The sequence below is a fragment of the Dasypus novemcinctus genome, chromosome 3, assembly GCF_030445035.2.
Source record: "Dasypus novemcinctus isolate mDasNov1 chromosome 3, mDasNov1.1.hap2, whole genome shotgun sequence".
In the NCBI taxonomy this organism is placed as follows: Eukaryota; Metazoa; Chordata; class Mammalia; order Cingulata; family Dasypodidae; genus Dasypus; species Dasypus novemcinctus.
The window spans coordinates 138,556,286-138,572,867 of NC_080675.1; the positions used below are offsets into that span (position 1 = coordinate 138,556,286).

At 38.3% G+C, this 16,582-nt stretch overlaps 1 protein-coding gene across 11 annotated transcripts in view; it reads right to left on the reverse strand.

Moving 5' to 3' along the window:
* The window catches only part of CSNK1G1 (casein kinase 1 gamma 1), a 193,361-nt gene that overhangs the window by 43,361 nt on the left and 133,418 nt on the right, over positions 1-16,582 (reverse strand). For all 11 annotated transcript variants that reach the window (XR_011648439.1, XM_058294327.2, XM_058294329.2 and 8 more), the window contains 5 exons: positions 16,176-16,410; positions 10,656-10,741; positions 8,763-8,847; positions 8,355-8,503; positions 7,607-7,714 (listed from right to left, as the gene is read on the reverse strand). Coding sequence is in view for 10 of the 11 variants with exons in the window: in XM_058294327.2 (XP_058150310.1) it covers positions 7,607-7,714; positions 8,355-8,503; positions 8,763-8,847; positions 10,656-10,741; positions 16,176-16,410 (663 nt within the window). In the remaining variant the exon portion in view is untranslated. The remainder of the gene's footprint in view (positions 1-7,606; positions 7,715-8,354; positions 8,504-8,762; positions 8,848-10,655; positions 10,742-16,175; positions 16,411-16,582) is intronic.

Consider the following 16,582-nt stretch of genomic DNA (forward strand, 5'->3'; position numbering starts at 1 on the left):
GCCCGTCACGCCAGCTTGCCATCCTGCTTGTTTTCTTTAGGAGGCACTGGGAAGCTCTGTTCCCTGCTCTGTTGTATCTTTCATTACGTTTTTCTTCTTGTGTCTCTTGTTGTGTCATTTTGTTGTGTCAGCCTGCTGTGTCTGCCCATCATGCCAGATCACTGTCTTCTTTAGGAGGCACTGGGAACCGAATCATGGACCTCCCATGTGGTAGGCAGGAGCCCAATTGCTTGAGCCACATCGCTTCCCTCCAGTGCTTTCTATATCCACTAAAAGCAGTGGAAACAAGTGACAAAAGTGAACCTGAGGGTTGCTGCTCCACTACTCTGGAAATTACTTTTCATCACAATGGTAAACCCTAAGGCCACTCTTTTCTGGAATTTAAGGGCTTGGAGGTCCAGAGGTTGATGTAGTAGAAAGGCCATTTGCCAATTTTGGAAAGTAACTGTGTGCCTAGGAGCTAAATGACACCACTACTACAGTATTCTGCCCATGTAATTTCCCCTGAAAAGAATGCTAGGCAATGCTACATAAAAGGGGTTATGATTAGGCATGATCAGATGCTGATATTAAGAAGCACAGCAGAGAAGGTAGTTATACGAAGCAAACCAGTAGGGAGATCAGCATGTAAACTCTTCACTCATAAAGATCACTCATGCACACACGTCTATCTAAAAGGCAATCAGGAGCATTCATGGGTACAAGAATCAAACAATCAACAAAATCAATCTCTCTGCATTACTTGAAAGGCAAAGGTCCACATGGAGTGTGTAAGTCCCCAAAGGCAGAAGCAGGAATCTCAAGTAGTGGTAACTCCTTGGGGGAACGCTTTAAAATCTTCAGTTGTGATTGCATTACCTGCATGGAAATGCTTGGTTTACTAGGGAGAAGGTGAATGTGGAAACAAGAATGCAACAATCTAGCAGAGCATACATTAAGGCAAAGCTAACAAAAAACACATAAAAGAATTCATAGGTGACTGATGAAAAAAAGTGAAAACCACCACCTGTCCCTAGGACAGAGGGAACAAATTTCTCCAAGCAATCACTTGGCAGAGATTAATGGACAGTGGTGAGAGCTACACTAATAAGGGGTGAGGAAAATACTTTCTGAAAAAACCTCAGATATTATGGCTTGAAAGTTATTACAAATTCTTATTGGAGGGAAACGGACTTTGGCCCAGTGGTTAGGGCGTCCGTCTACCATATGGGAGGTCCGCGGTTCAAGCCCCGGGCCTCCTTGACCCGTGTGGAGCTGGCCATGCGCAGCGCTGATGCGCGCAAGGAGTGCCATGCCACGCAAGGGTGTCCCCCGCGTGGGGGAGCCCCACGCGCAAGGAGTGCGCCCGTGAGGAGAGCCGCCCAGCGTGAAAAGAAAGTGCAGCCTGCCCAGGAATGGCGCCGCCCACACTTCCCGTGCCGCTGACGACAACAGAAGCGGACAAAAAAACAAGACGCAGCAAATGGACACCAAGAACAGACAACCAGGGGAGGGGGGGAAATTAAATAAATAAATAAATCTTTTTTAAAAAAAAAATTCTTATTGGAGATAAAGCTACTGTTCTGAAGCAAAGAGAAGGCAAATATCTTTTTTTTTTTTTGTTCTAGCAAAAACAAACAAAATACCAAATTCTATTCTTATAGAAAGCTAATTTTGAAAAATTAATTCAACTACATTTACAAAGAACTCTATCACTTCCTTTTATGGCTTCTAAGATACTTTTTAAAAAAGCTAGCAAGATTATCAAAGTGTACTTTAACAAAATAAAAAAGTTCCTTCCATGAAGCTCATGAAATAGAATCAGGTTTTCTGTGCCAGACAGGGGTTATTCCATGCAATCAGTCACATTTGCAAACAATGACTTCCTGTATCCTATAAGCTTGGTCAAATACCAAGGATGCTTAATAATCACTGACAACAGCCTGGCTCAATACTGTGCAGGCCTACAGCACAGTAGTATCAACTCTGCAAAGCTCTCAGAAAGTCACAGGGCTATTCTAGAATGTTGCAATGCTCTGCTCAAATTCTGCTCTATCATCACTCAAAATGGTATAACATTCCCCTAGGGAATGATGATTTTTCTCAACAGAATCAACAAATCTCCTCCAACAAGGAGATATCTCAGAACACAGGGTGTGTTTTGAAATACAAAGAGGACTACAGTGCTCAACCATGTCACTAAGTACTCCTGAGGTCCATTTCATACTTCTCTATAGTTTTCTTCTACGCAAAGGTGAAACAATATCTGACTTTTCTGTAAAGTTAAGGATGTATATGGGAGGCAGAGAACCTTTACACCTGAGGATAAATTATTTCAGCTTAGTAGTAGATGGGAAACAGGGTCAGGAATTTGGGACATGGGAAAAATATTAATTATGTCTACATTTTGGCTAAAAAGGCCTTTAAAATGGGTATATAGGTATACCAGACAATTTCCTTTAAAAGTAAAAAACAAAACAAAACCCATATTATCCATCAACAGATGAATGAATAAAATGTGATATACACAGGCAATGAAATATTATTCAGCCACAAAAAGGAATGAAGTTCTGATATACATTACAACATGGATAAACACAGAACACATGCCGAGTGAAATAAGCCAGGCACAAAAGGACAAATACTATTTGATAGAATAAGCAAATTCAAAGAGACAGAAAGTAGATTATAGGAGAAAATTATCTCTGAGCAAACCTGCCTATCCCTTCAACTAGCATAACCTAAACCTTGCTCAGAACTAAGTGGTATTCTGTAAAGGGAAGGAGAATGGAAAATTCACCAGCTTTTGTTTTTTTAAGGCACATGCTACCAGACTTTATTTATTTTAATAAACACATTGATTATACAAAGCTCTTTGACTACCTTGTCTATTTAACAATCTCACCTAATCGCCCCCCTGTGGAAAAGCTATTGCTCATAAGCTTTATTTAGCAAACATAACAGCTCTAAACCACAACATACTTTTCTAAGGTATGTATACCTTAAATCCATTTCCTTGGAGTCTTGATGCAAATAAATAAATCCAGAACCACTCTTTTACAGGGGGCACATGTTAAGAATTCTTTAAAATATGACTTTTTAAAGTTTTGTTGTTTATCTGCTTACAAGGTACTGAGTTGGTTAAAATACGGTTCTTATAAAAGCCTGAGGTAATGATTAGCTTTAATTATATTTTCCTTCCTATTCAAATTGGAGAAAATGTGCAAGGGAATAAATAGTCCATCCAGGAGAAAGAATAAATTCTTTCCCTTAAACATAGGCTACACATACCAAAATTTAAAAAAAGAATAAGTAATATTTTGGGATTCACTATTATCAGGGTTAAGATACCATGTCTGGTATTATTTAATGGCTTAAGATGGCCAATATGACTCTTTCCATTTGCAAAACAGGATATGTCCTCCCTAAAATTCCAGGCCAAGTAGCCATTCTTCTTCATATGCCCACAGAAAACCTACCAAACAAAAGGGATCAGTGGGAGAAAAGCAAGCACTCTCTATCTAAATGGAACTCTGATAGTGCAGTATGCGTGGCATTTACCAGAATAAGGATTGTCACAAGCTTAGATCTAAAGTTCTGATACAACAGGAAGAGAGTTGCTGCATCCTAGTCAATATTCTGTATTTAGTGTATCCAACAAGCACACTGAATTTACTTGAACAGTAAATTATGCTGCACTCTAATATTAGATCTACGGATACCAACAGGACTTACTTTCTGATTGAATTTGATCAGAGAATGCTAGGGAAGCTCTGCCAGGTAGAAGTAGGTGGAACTATTAAAGTTTTCATCCACCCTTCCTTGTAGATGGTTATGCAGACTTTTTAGAGAGAAATCAGAGCCATGGCAAGACTGACCATCTTTGGAACTGGGAAAGGACAAAAATCAAGGGTAAAAGGATGAAAAAGACCAACCAAGTCAGAATCTTTCTGAATGGATTTAGCTTTCACAAATATTTATTCTACCCAAACTCATGATTTTTCTACCTGAACAAAATAAATGTTCAAAAAATTGTTCTTAAGCATTTGCTATTAGAATAGCTTTACATAGCAGACCAACTGAGATAAGTTTAAACGCACTTCTTTGGGAACCATATTTGGGATCTATTATTACATCTAGGACCAAACAGTATCCAACTGAATATACCTACAATTTAGACAAGCAAAGCAAAATTTGCCCTAAATATAAAATAAAGGAAAATCCAATATGACTGAGTGAACTTTCTTTGCACCAAGAGCCCACTGGGTATTTTTTTTACAGCCCTCGCCTTTAGCAGGCAATCCAACCCGACTCCGGCCACTAAACACAGGCAAAATGGCTCATTGGGGAAACAGAAAATGAGTAAGAAGAAAAGTTTGAGATTTATTTTTTCATGGAAGGTTACACAAAATCTACAATGAAAAAAAAATTCGATCCATCTACATGGCTCATTTAACGGAGTCATTCATTTATTCATTTACGCATTCAATTATTTATCAAGTGTCTACTATATGTTAAACATTGCTTTAGCTGTTAAGGATACAGCAGTGAACAAAGCAGGTAAAAACCTTTGCCCTTATAAGGTTTATATCTGAGAAAACTGAGGTCCAAAAGATTAAATGTCCTACAGCCAATTCTTGGGATAAGTTAAAACCATGTTCCAACCTCCTCTTCTTTCTCCTCCTCTAAAAGGGGACTAAATAGAGTTTATTAATCTCTATACTCATTCCTCTGTCACACAGATAGTTGGTGGGCAGATTTGCTTAGAATAAGAAGGCCATTTATTTACCATCAATGTGAGTTCCATGCCTTGAGGCCCAAATGTCTACTTTTCTTTTGAGAGCCATCCTCTGCCTGCTAGACATCTTCTGCTGGGATACACTGCTAATATTTCAAACTCAAGAAGCTTAAAGTCAAACTCCAAACAAGTGCCTCCCCTCAATGTTCCCATCTCTAGTAACAATACCACCTGCCTTCTAATTATCTAAGCTCAAAATCTCAGCAACAGCTTTGACTCATCCCTTCTCCTTCAACCCTGACATACATGTGGCATTGCCACCTCTGGTAGGTTATATCCCTATATCATTTTTTCAATTCTATTTCCCTTTTATTTCCATGAATACAGTCCCATCTACATCGCTTTTACCTCTCAGGGGAATTAACTTAGGCTTCTTAGTGGTCCCTCTGCGAGGGGTCTGGCTACTACCACCTTCTGTGCCAAGATTCCTAAGCAAAGTTTTCATTATATCACTCACCTCTTCAAAGATCTTTAGTCTCCATTCTTAATGAATATAAATACCAACTATCCAGCCTAGCTTTCCAGGAGTTCCACGAAATGACTCCAACCTACTTTCCTGACCTTGACTCCTAGGAATTCTTTATTCCCACCACATAGTCTAGCAAAATAGGATTAGATAAAACATTTTCTGTTGCTCATGCATCCTTTCTGCTTGGAATGCCTCTTCCATCTCCACTTAATTCTTCCAAGGACATTTCAAATGCAGCCTCTTTCATGAAATTCTATCATGTTCAGACTATATGAAATGCCTCCTTTTTCCAATCTCTGATGATAATAATTTGTAAATTAGGTTCTGCCTTGTGTTATTAGTTATCTGAATATTTGACTTATTTGCTTGTCAGTTCTTTGAGGACTATGACTCCCTTACTTATCTTGGTATCCCTAGCACATTCTTTCACACAGCAGTCCACTGAGTCAACGTGGATGAAAAGAGGTTAGTCAGCCCTAAAGTCAAGTCAATCCCTTTCCATTTCAAGGCAGGTAAGAGAAATTTTATTTTCTTCTTTTGCTGACTTCAAAACTTGAAAAGAATTAGTCATTAAAACTATACTGTTTTAAGTCCTAGAGCCATAAAATGGGCATACTTAGCTGCAACTGAGCTTGGGGGAAAAAAGGCATAAGAAAGCAACCCTGAAGAGAAAACAAAACACTGCGTGAAGGCTGAAATCCATTTATCCACAGTGCAAAAAGAATTCTACTCAGCAAGGACTCAGGATCCTGCTGGGAAAGAGGTACAAAATTTGCATTAATGTTTGCATTAATGTGGGGAATTTCAATCCCTTAGCGGCCATGGGATATTAAAATCCCTAAAAGAAAAAGAAAAAGAAAAAAAAAATCAGCGAGAGATTTTCAAGACTGAACTCTTCAAAAAGAAGCATAGTACCTTGCAGATGAGATATTTCTAAATCATTACATATACTGGTAAAATGACCTTTCATTTGAAAGTACAATGAAATTCACTGCAACTATACCTTTACTCAGATACTAGACATGATCTCCTTTTTACCCTGGCAATGTGGTTTTCAATCATCTCTTTAAGACAAAGGAAACAAATAATTCTTTTTTTTCCCTGAAGTAAATGCATTGTTCTAAAAATGTGACTACTTAAATTATCACTACTTATTTTTTTTCTGCCCATATATTTTCTTAGGCAACTATTATGCATAAAGCATTTAACTAGGAACCAATCAATATCTATGGTTTGTTAACCTCCCCTCCTTTTTTTTTTACCAACCTACTCTCTTTTATCCACTCTTTAATAAATCTTTCCTTCCTTTACACATTTTTTTAACTCATCAAGCCACACATTTTGCCAAGAGTATGTAATTGCAAGTGAATCAATCTATATTTGTATATGTACCTGATTGTACATATACATGTATGGATGTGTATATAAGAGTACTTCTCTATACTATTCTTAACCTATGCAGTTAGCATGTGCATCTGTGAGATGTTATGTATTTTTGTATTTTATTGTAAAAATATCTGTTAATATAAAAAATTAGGGTCAAGGGTAAGGAAGAGCAAGCTCATTTGATAGTGACAATGATATGAATTTTTAAAATCTGTTTATTCTTTGCTTATTTATCTGAGGTCCCAGCTTTTCTTAGCATATATGTGATATAAAAATAAAATCTTTTGCCATATTTACTTTCCAATCAGTTAGTTCTTTTTCTAATGCCAAAATTGTTGATTTTTTTTTTCACAATTGCCTCCTCTCTTTAGGCTAAGAGATGTCCTTCAACCAGACCACTAGTTTCCCAAACAATGAACAATATAAAGGATGACATCAACTTCTTTGGAGTGGCCTAACATGAAACCTTAATTTCAGGTCTATCTCAGATCTTAGCCAGTTCTAGAATTAACCTGGGCACAGGGTCAAGGGGTATGATTGGAGGTTCCAGTTCATGGCCAGGTCAGCTGGAAGTCCAAACTACCCACTCTTCTTAGCCAGCAAAGAAGAACCAGAATCGGCAATAGCTCCAGACTGGACTGCAGATAAGATCCAAAGAGGGCTACCTGGTTCCTTTACATCGGGCAAGTCCTAAGGGCCTATAGAGACTTCCTCGGGACCTAACTTAGAGTCAGTACACCCTTCAGCTAACAGACTCTAGATTCTCTAGAGTGAATGCTCCTTATAATCTGGCCACTTCTCAGTGCTATAATGCATGACTTGAGGGGATGCTAGAATGTGAAAGAACACCAGCAACAAATGGCACACCTTCTGTCTTTCATTTTAATATATATACTTAGGCAGAGAAGCTGAAGAATTTGGGTTTTAACACTAGTCAAGAAGAATGTTTGAAAGAATAGAGGGACAGTGCGTACCTGATTTCGAAGAGGCTGCTGTTGTGATGGTCGCTCCCTGTGTGTGTGGCTTTCTCGAGTTATTGCAGATGCACCAGAATCTACATGAACTGATCCTACTGGAGTAGGCTGGAATAACAAAGCAAAAATTCAAATGGAGAAAACTAGATCCAACTTATACCTCTGTTACAAAGGACAGTGTAATTCTAATTCTAATTCTGACGGAGTAGCAGTAATAATTATTTTCAGTTACCAAGGGCACTTTTTTGTCTTCTTGTCTCCTCAATTTACACATCTGCAAAAGGGAGGCAGCTTGGTGCTCAAGAGGTCATTGGAGAATAGCTTACCTTTAAAAATGAAAAAGCTATCCTAGAATGATATCTATTAGCATGCTCTCAGGGCCTGTGGACCACTGGCCAGAACAGGAATTCCAAAAGTTTCTTATGGTGTTGGGTTCTACTCCACAGGAGCCAAGAACCGTAACACCTTAAATAGCACCAACTTTTAAATCATACAAACAAGGCTTCTTTTAAAACACTAGCTTAAATTCTGGTATCTTAGGACATACAGGTCACAATCTGAAAAACATAAAGGAAGTTACTTCTACTTCCTAACCCTAGTGAGAACAACCTATGGTATCACTAAAGATTGGCAAATATAATGTACAAAGTCAAAGGAATGTTTTTCCAAAGATTTAAGCAGAAACACCATTTGGGTGGGGCAGTGCTGGCCTGAGAAAGGAGGTGACAAGGTAAAAGAGAGTACTTACAATAGGCCTCCCGACCCAATCGTAGGCGTAGTCAAAGGTATAGCCTTTCCTTTCAAAGAGGTCTGTGAAGAGAGTCCGTAAGTATTCGTAGTCAGGCTTTTCAAAGAAGTCTAATCGCCTGACATATCGAAGATAGGTTGCCATCTCCTCTGTTAGAAAAAAGGTGAAAGGCCACACTTATTAGCTGAAAGCTTCCAATGCCGGGAAGGTCTGGATCATACAAGGGATATTTGTACAGACTATTTGATACCAGTGTTTGCTTTGTGAGCCAAATGGAAGTGATAAAATCTACCTTAGTCTATATAGTAATGAAAGGAAATGTAAATTGGTCAGAGAACACCCTTATCTATCAAGAACCTACTTCAAAGCTTCAATCACAATGGCTGGAGTATATTTTTAGCATCCTACCTGGAAAGTTCTCACAGAGAGCTTCAATGGGAGTATTTCTTTTGGTGTCACCAATCTTCTGATATCTCTCCTTTAATGTATCAGCCTGTAGAGAGTAGAGAGAGAAAGTTATTTGGAAAGAGCTGCTAAGTATGGGAGGTTCACTATGTTTGGGAAGAAACATTGATTATTTCAAATCTGCAGGATACATTAGTCTTGACTTTTCTTCTCTCTAACAGTAACAAAAAAGAAATAAAGTGGAGATAATGTACTTAGATATGTGTAAAACATCTATGCTCTAGAAAGCTTTACTTACAAATACATTTCGTAGTCTCAGATAAACAGCACCAAATGTACTGAGATGACTGGTTAGGATAAGAAAATAAAAATATTACATAGCGTGTTCTCAAAACTGAAGAAGCTTGGTAATCCTTCCATTGACACTGGGGTTCAATAATGATTTGGCCTTCTCCCTCTTATCATGGATCAGCTCTATGATAAGAATAAAAGTATTGCAAATCCAAACAGAGGCAGGAATATGGAAAGCTATACTACCTATTCATTGAGAAGTTAAGTAGAAAAAAGAACAAGAAATGGAAAAACACCTTTTAATTATATGTTTCCAGAGGGCAAAAAATTCTCTATGATATAGGCATGGCTAAGAGACAAGTTCGATGTGTGTCAGAGGCTCGAAGCAGCACAAATCTGGGATGCTTGAAATGGTAGAAAGAACTCCTGGACCTTGGACAATCAGCGGGCTCTCAAGGAGTTCTCATAAGGCTCTATGTAGCATGCTGTGTTCAGCTTTAAGCTATGGTGTTCTGAAGTAAGTTGGAGAAATTTTAGAACCAGAACTATCACTAAAATAAATGATTCACGGTCATGAAAAGAGATATTTAGAAGAAAGTTTCTAGCAATTAATAAAGTACTAATGCATTATTTAGCTATATGATGAGTGAATAGTATGTAAAATTCTATTTGAAAGCTGTCAATATGAATGAGAAGCTATCCATATGACTAGGAGAAGACCATGAAGGAGATATTAGGAGAGGAATTCAAGGGGAAAGAAATAAAATCTTCCCAAAGGCAAAGACAGAAGATTTACTTTTCAGAACAATGTCCTATAAAGCACAGCAATATCAATCACTCTGCCTTTCTGAAAGGAGAGTGTGCAGAAATACCTCAAGTTACCGATTAAGTTTCTTTTCATACTTATGAGTTGAAATAAATTATAGCTCACAATTAAGTCCCACCTTCAACTACCTCTTGGGACTTGGGTTAGAAGCTCACTATTTTATAGTCTAATAGCAGAGGCATAGAGTAATTATAATACTTATAATTAATAATTAATTCTTACATGAAGGTGCTGTACTAACACATACCTAGGGAAGGCTATTTAATCCTACCTGTTTCACAAGGATAGCTATTGCCTGAATACGCATTTATTTAATAATGCACTTGAACAGTGATGTTAAGTCTGGGTTTTCATTTTGTTTCGGCTGGGCCCTTAGCCCACATATTTTCCAGTTCTCCTTAGTGGCATACCCATCTCTGCTGGTCTTGCTGGTAAAATGTGTAGCAGCTGCTGTCATCAATCTGTTCCAGAAATTCCCCGACACACTGGGAACATTCCTCCTGCTGCATAATGGCAGTGGAGGAGGAACACTGACAGAGAGAAGCAGCACTGCCAAGGTTGGGAGGGAATGTGAGAAAAGATTATTAAAAACCCCAAAACAAAGAAGGAAGGATAAGAAGGGGAAAAAATCAAATGTGAGCAAAAAGAGCTTTCAAAGCCCAGGGAGCACTGACAATGCGGACTTCCCCTGTGTGCTTGTTATAGAAACCAAGTCAGTAGCACCTTCATTAAAATTGAGCACTGAAACAAAGGCCTTCACTGAGCACTTTCAAGGATACCTTGAGTCCTTGCCAGGGTAGGCTGCCTCGAAGGAAATACATGAACATATGGCCTAGGGCTTCCAAATCATCCCGACGGCTTTGCTCTAAAAGGGAAGACAGATCACACATTATGTTTGCAGTTATTAAAGCAGAAAGGGGTTCAAAACCAATAAGCCCTTTAGGAACCTTTCTGCTTTAGAAAGGTTCCACTTATTAATTTGCTGTAGCTCTGCATGAAGTATTTTAAGATCAAAACCAAAAACACATGTGCTTCCTTTGTCTAGATATATAGCTGACAAGTAAATACCAAATGAAAAGAGTACGTTTTAAACTAAAACCAAGCCAACATCACTGAATGGTGAGCAACAACCCCTCTCACAATGCTGTGACCTTCTTGAAAGTCAGATAATTTAGATGAAGTATTATTTCTTGTAAATGAATTAAAGTTACTAATTACCTTTTGGTCACCATTCTAGCATCAGACTAAGCAGCTCAGCAGTTACAACAGCCCATTCTGACTAGGCCTGCAAAGACACAAGCTGCAGAATGTCTAGTTCACATGCTTAGTGCTTTTATTTATCATAAAAATCCAGCATCAGAGAAGTAAAAATCAATGTAGATGCCCTTGACTCTCATTCCATTTGAATCATGTCCCATAACCAACTTAAGAACCAATTTTAAAATGTATTACTAAGTGCCCTGTATGGACATTCTGGAGCATATTATAAAATATAAGTTGCTGGGGTTTTCTTTCTTTTTTTTTAAATTGGGAAGATGAAGATAAAAACTTCGAAACAATTAATAAAAAATTGCAACTTCACCTAAGAAAACATCCTACACAATCTTTGATTATTAGACTAAGTATACGTAGTGCACGGCTCAGCTACTGATTTGCCAATTATGGCTCATCTCAGATATTTTGTGTGTTTATTTCTTAGAGTCAATTTCAGGGCTTTATCATAGAAATTACAGAGGCAAGACTAAGAGGCTAGACTAAACCTGATTGTGCTTCCTTTGAGCTGAAAGTAAAGCCTAAGAGTCAGGTAGGAATGGAAGCCACTCAGCCACAATACCGAAGCACAACATGTTTGCTGATTCGAGTTATAGAAAATTTGCATGAAAAGAATGAATAGTACTCTGCATGGCAGATACAGAAAGAAAAGGTACTCTTCTAAAAAGCAGTTTGAAAGTAATCTTTGGAAAGGTGGTCATTGATTGGGGGGTGGATGGGCACATATAAATTGTGTAAAATTGAAATAGTCTTAAAAAGAATGAAATAAAACAGCGAGACCATCGAAGCTTTTGTCTACATGGCTTGCCTGAAGTTTGTAAAAATATTACAGATAACTGAGAGCAAAAAGCATTAGACAAAAACAGAATTTGTCAGTAGAAACTATGGATGAACAAAAGAAAAATACAAAGAACAAGCAAGGGTGAATTGAGACCTGCCACAAAACTGGGCAGATAGAGAAACAACACCCATCAGTTTTACCACACTGTATCACACCTACTCACTTCTCCATTTTTATATCCACTTCCGGTAACAAGAGGCCCTTAGTCATAAAAAATTCATGGTACAAATGATTGCAGTTTAGTTAGTTGATCACTAGAGGGCGAAACTCTACACATTATCAAACTGAGCTGGGCTTTAGAGAAAAAGAGCCTGACTACTCTTCACAGCAGAAATCAGTTATAAAATAAGAGAAAAATAAACAAAAAATTTTAAGTCCACTGGGATAACAATAATGTAACTTTCCAAATCTCAGGAACCATGAAAAATAGGTGTGGAATATGGAATAATAGGAAAAACAATGGTTCCTGTGTTAGGTTATGTAATTTTCATCCTATCTTTTCCATTAATTTAATCAATGTGAAATTAACCATGGCCAAGTCACCCATTTCGCCTCAGTTTCCCCATTTGAAAATAAAGTACCAATTTCGATAATCTGTGAAGTTATTTACCAGCTCTAAAATTCTAAAAATAGGGAAACGGACTTTGGCCCAGTGGTTAGGGCGTCCGTCTACCATATGGGAGGTCCGCGGTTCAAACCCCGGGCCTCCTTGACCCGTGTGGAGCTGGCCATGCACAGCGCTGATGCGCGCAAGGAGTGCTGTGCCACACAAGGGTGTCCCCCGCGTGGGGAAGCCCCACGCACAAGGAGTGCGCCCGTGAGGAGAGCCGCCCAGCGTGAAAAGAAAGAGCAGCCTGCCCAGGAATGGCGCCGCCCACACTTCCCGTGCCGCTGACGACAACAGAAGCGGACAAAGAAACAAGACGCAGCAAATAGACACCAAGAACAGACAACCAGGGGAGGGGGGGAAATTAAATAAATAAATAAATCTTAAAAAATAAATAAATAAATAAAAATAAAATTCTAAAAATAATCTGTTAATTTAAGCCTTTAGGGTCTCATAAAAGTGAGAAACAGTTATGCTTTATTTCCATACCTAACACTCCACATTTGTTCAATATTTCCACATGCAGGACATTTTCATTTTCAAAGGAGAAAGGTTTCAATACCAATGAGACCAGGAGGACACAAATTTCTTCAACTATGAAGTCTTGCTTTCAACCAATCAGAAAGGTGGCCTTGGTTTACATAATCACACCCCTGATTTTAGGTCAAATATGTTTTACTGAAGAGAAGGGGCAAGGTGACCCAGTGTCCTCACCCTAATTTCAACCATTAAAAAACTTAAGTTGGGCTGTTTTAATCAGGGCTTAATCAGTGGGAAGGTGGCTAATCTGATATGGTAATATCAGGTTTAGGAGGCTTCTTCCCTTGTCCCTCTGTCTCACAAAATCAATAGGAGATCCTCTCCAAGTCATTTGACGATAACACTTCCCAGATTTTTTTTTCTTCCTAACAATGCAAAGGATGTAACACATTAAAAAAGCAGTATGACTAGAGATCCTATAAAACCTCTCTGGGCAAGTGGACGTGGCTCAACTGAAAGAGTGTCCACATACCACATGGAGGGTCCAGGGTTCGATACCAGGGCCTCCTGACCTGTGTGGTAAGCTGGCGCACGCACACTGCTCCTGCGTACAAGGAGTGCCGTGCTGTGTAGGGGAGCCCCACACACAAGGAGTGCACCCTGCAAGGAGAGCTGCTTCACATGAAAAAAAGTGTAGCCCATCCAGGAGTGCCACTGCACACATGAAGAGGTGAAGCAACAAAAAAGAGATGCAGTTTCCCAGTTGTGCCTGATAATAAAGCGGATGCAGAAGAACACACAGTGAATGGACACAGAGAGCAGACAACAGGGGCGGGCGGGGGGGGGGGGGGGGGGGGGAAACGGACACCCTAAGTGGGGAGAGGGAGGGAGGAAGGAAGGAAGGAAAACAAACCTCTCTAGTTTGAGACCTGGGACAGAATTTAAAGGGCATGCTACAACCACCTATATGCAATCTGTAATGTAGAAAGAACAAATCATGGTGAAAAGATTGGACGTGACCTGAAAAACTCTGGACTTTGATCAGGAAGCCCAACTCTGGAGAAAAATTCAAAGTACCAGCAGGAATGGCAGAACACCAAGAGATGAAGGAAAACAGTCTGGCACACAGTAGATGCTTAACAACATATTCTGTTGAACAAATAATAATGATTTCTATCATATATAGAGTCTTTACTATTATCAGGCACTATGCTAAGCGCTGTATATGCATTATAGTACTATTCTCATACCCATTTCACTGATAAGATAATCGAGGTAAGTTACTGAACCCAAATCACAAAACTACGAAGGAGAGAGCTAGGATCTTCATTCCTTCATTACAATTCAACTTACAGAAACATAACAACCATACCTATCTATCTCTTGTCTGTTCTTGCCTTTTCTAACAAGAACAATAAAATAAGAACAAGAACTGCTAAGCCCACAAAATAGCACTGGAACTGAACTTCCAGAGTTTTTCAGATAAACCAGTTATGACTGTACTATTTAAGACGGTCTGTTTCCCTGTAAAAAGTAACATTACTGTCAGAATGAATGAAAGAGGGAATATCAAGCATTGTATACAAGACCTGTGCTAGGTGCTTTTTTACATATACTATCCAATTGATCCTTAAAAACATCCTTGTGAAGAAATATGCTCATTTTACAGAAGTTTTAGGGAAATTAAGTAGCTTGTCCAAAGTGAAACAGGTATTAAAAGTGGTAGATATTGTAGTCTAATCCTAAAGTATTACATTTAGTTAAGTGAGGATTTCTACATGGTAACAGAAAAACCCTTACAGCATTCATGATTTCAAATCAAGTTGTATACTAATTTAAGTTATTTTTGTTCTTCACCATCATTAGAATCCTCATCTGAATACCTGTGCATTTTACTCAATAAGACGATTTTGTAGATATTTACATTAGTCTTTAAAATATTACTATTTTACAACATTATATAATTAGCTCTAAGAGTCATAATATTCTGTTCACATGTCAACTTGGTATAATGTTTTCAAACATATATTTTTAATCATCTAGAAACTTTTCTTCAAACATAATCATCCATGAAAGCCCAATAATAAAAAAGATAAAAGGGGAGAATTTTTGGAAAAGCTGGTGAGGAGCCCAGAGCTCTGCTTGCTTGGCCTCTCCACTCTTCTTTAGACTTTTCTAACATATACTCTCCCTTGGGCTAGTTCCTCTAACAAGTAAGGTCTTCTGCCGTGATTAGAGCTTTTAACAGTATTTGTGCAAACTGTCTATATCCTGAATACAGGCATACATCGTTTTATTGTGCTTCACCTTATTCACTTTGCAGATTTTTTTTTTCCAAATTGAAGATTGTGGCAACACTGCATCTGAAATGTCTATTGGCACCATTTTTCCAACAGCATGAGCTCACTTTGTATTTGTCTATGTCAAATTTAAATAAGGTATATACATTTTTTAAAAAAGATATAATGTTCTCACACACTTGATAGACTAAAGTATAGTGCAAATGTAATTTTTATACGCATTGGGAAACTAAAATATTCATGTGACTTGCATTATTGCAGTGGTCTGGAACCAAACCTGCAATATCTCTGAGGAACACAAATAAAATGCAGGACTCATGAAAAAGCAAACACCTTTTCACTGAGTAAGTCATAGGTTCTTCCTTGAAGAATTATTTGGACAGAACTGTGAAAAGAAGCCTAGTCCATGTTTAAGTAGAGCATTCTTTCTCAAAGCAGATAAAAGTTTGATGTTCTTTTCAGGACAGTTATTTATGGGGTCATATGTATATAAATACCAAAGTCATTAGTAAACTCACTAAAATGCTATATCACCTTAATACAATAATTCAAGTACCCACACTGCTGAGAAACAAAGCACTTGAAAACATTGTAAAGAATTAAAAATCCTTAGGTAGCCGATAGCAGACGTTAGGAAAGTTACTAACTTACCATCTTAATTTCTCAAATATTAAAATCACTTACCTTGTGAAACTATAAGAACCACAAGTTGTAACACACAACGGGGATAAAAGTGTTACTGGAATAAAACGTTGTTTTAATGGCCTGCCCCCTCTAATGGAGCAGAAAACAAACACACCTTTGCCAAGATGCGTGTTGATAGACATATATCTTGCAGTTCCAGTTAAACTTTTGTGCTCTCTATAAGGTATGTGTTTTTTGGTTTCAGGGTCAATGTATTCCTTGGCCAGTCCAAAGTCTATAATGTGTATAACATGCTCTTTCTTATTGCCTTGTCGGCCAATCAGGAAGTTTTCTGGCTTGACATCTCGGTAAATGAGATTCTTTGAGTGCACATATTCCATTCGAGAAAGCTAAAACAGGACAAAAAAAAAAAACCTGATTGTTTTTATGCTATTTTAGAAAGGAAAGCATTTAGGAGGCAAGAAGTTATTCCCAGGTAGGATAAAAGACTATGTCAGTAGCCTTTGAGACAGGTGCCACTGATATATCTGCCTTCTGCCCTCAGTCAGACAGGACTCCCCA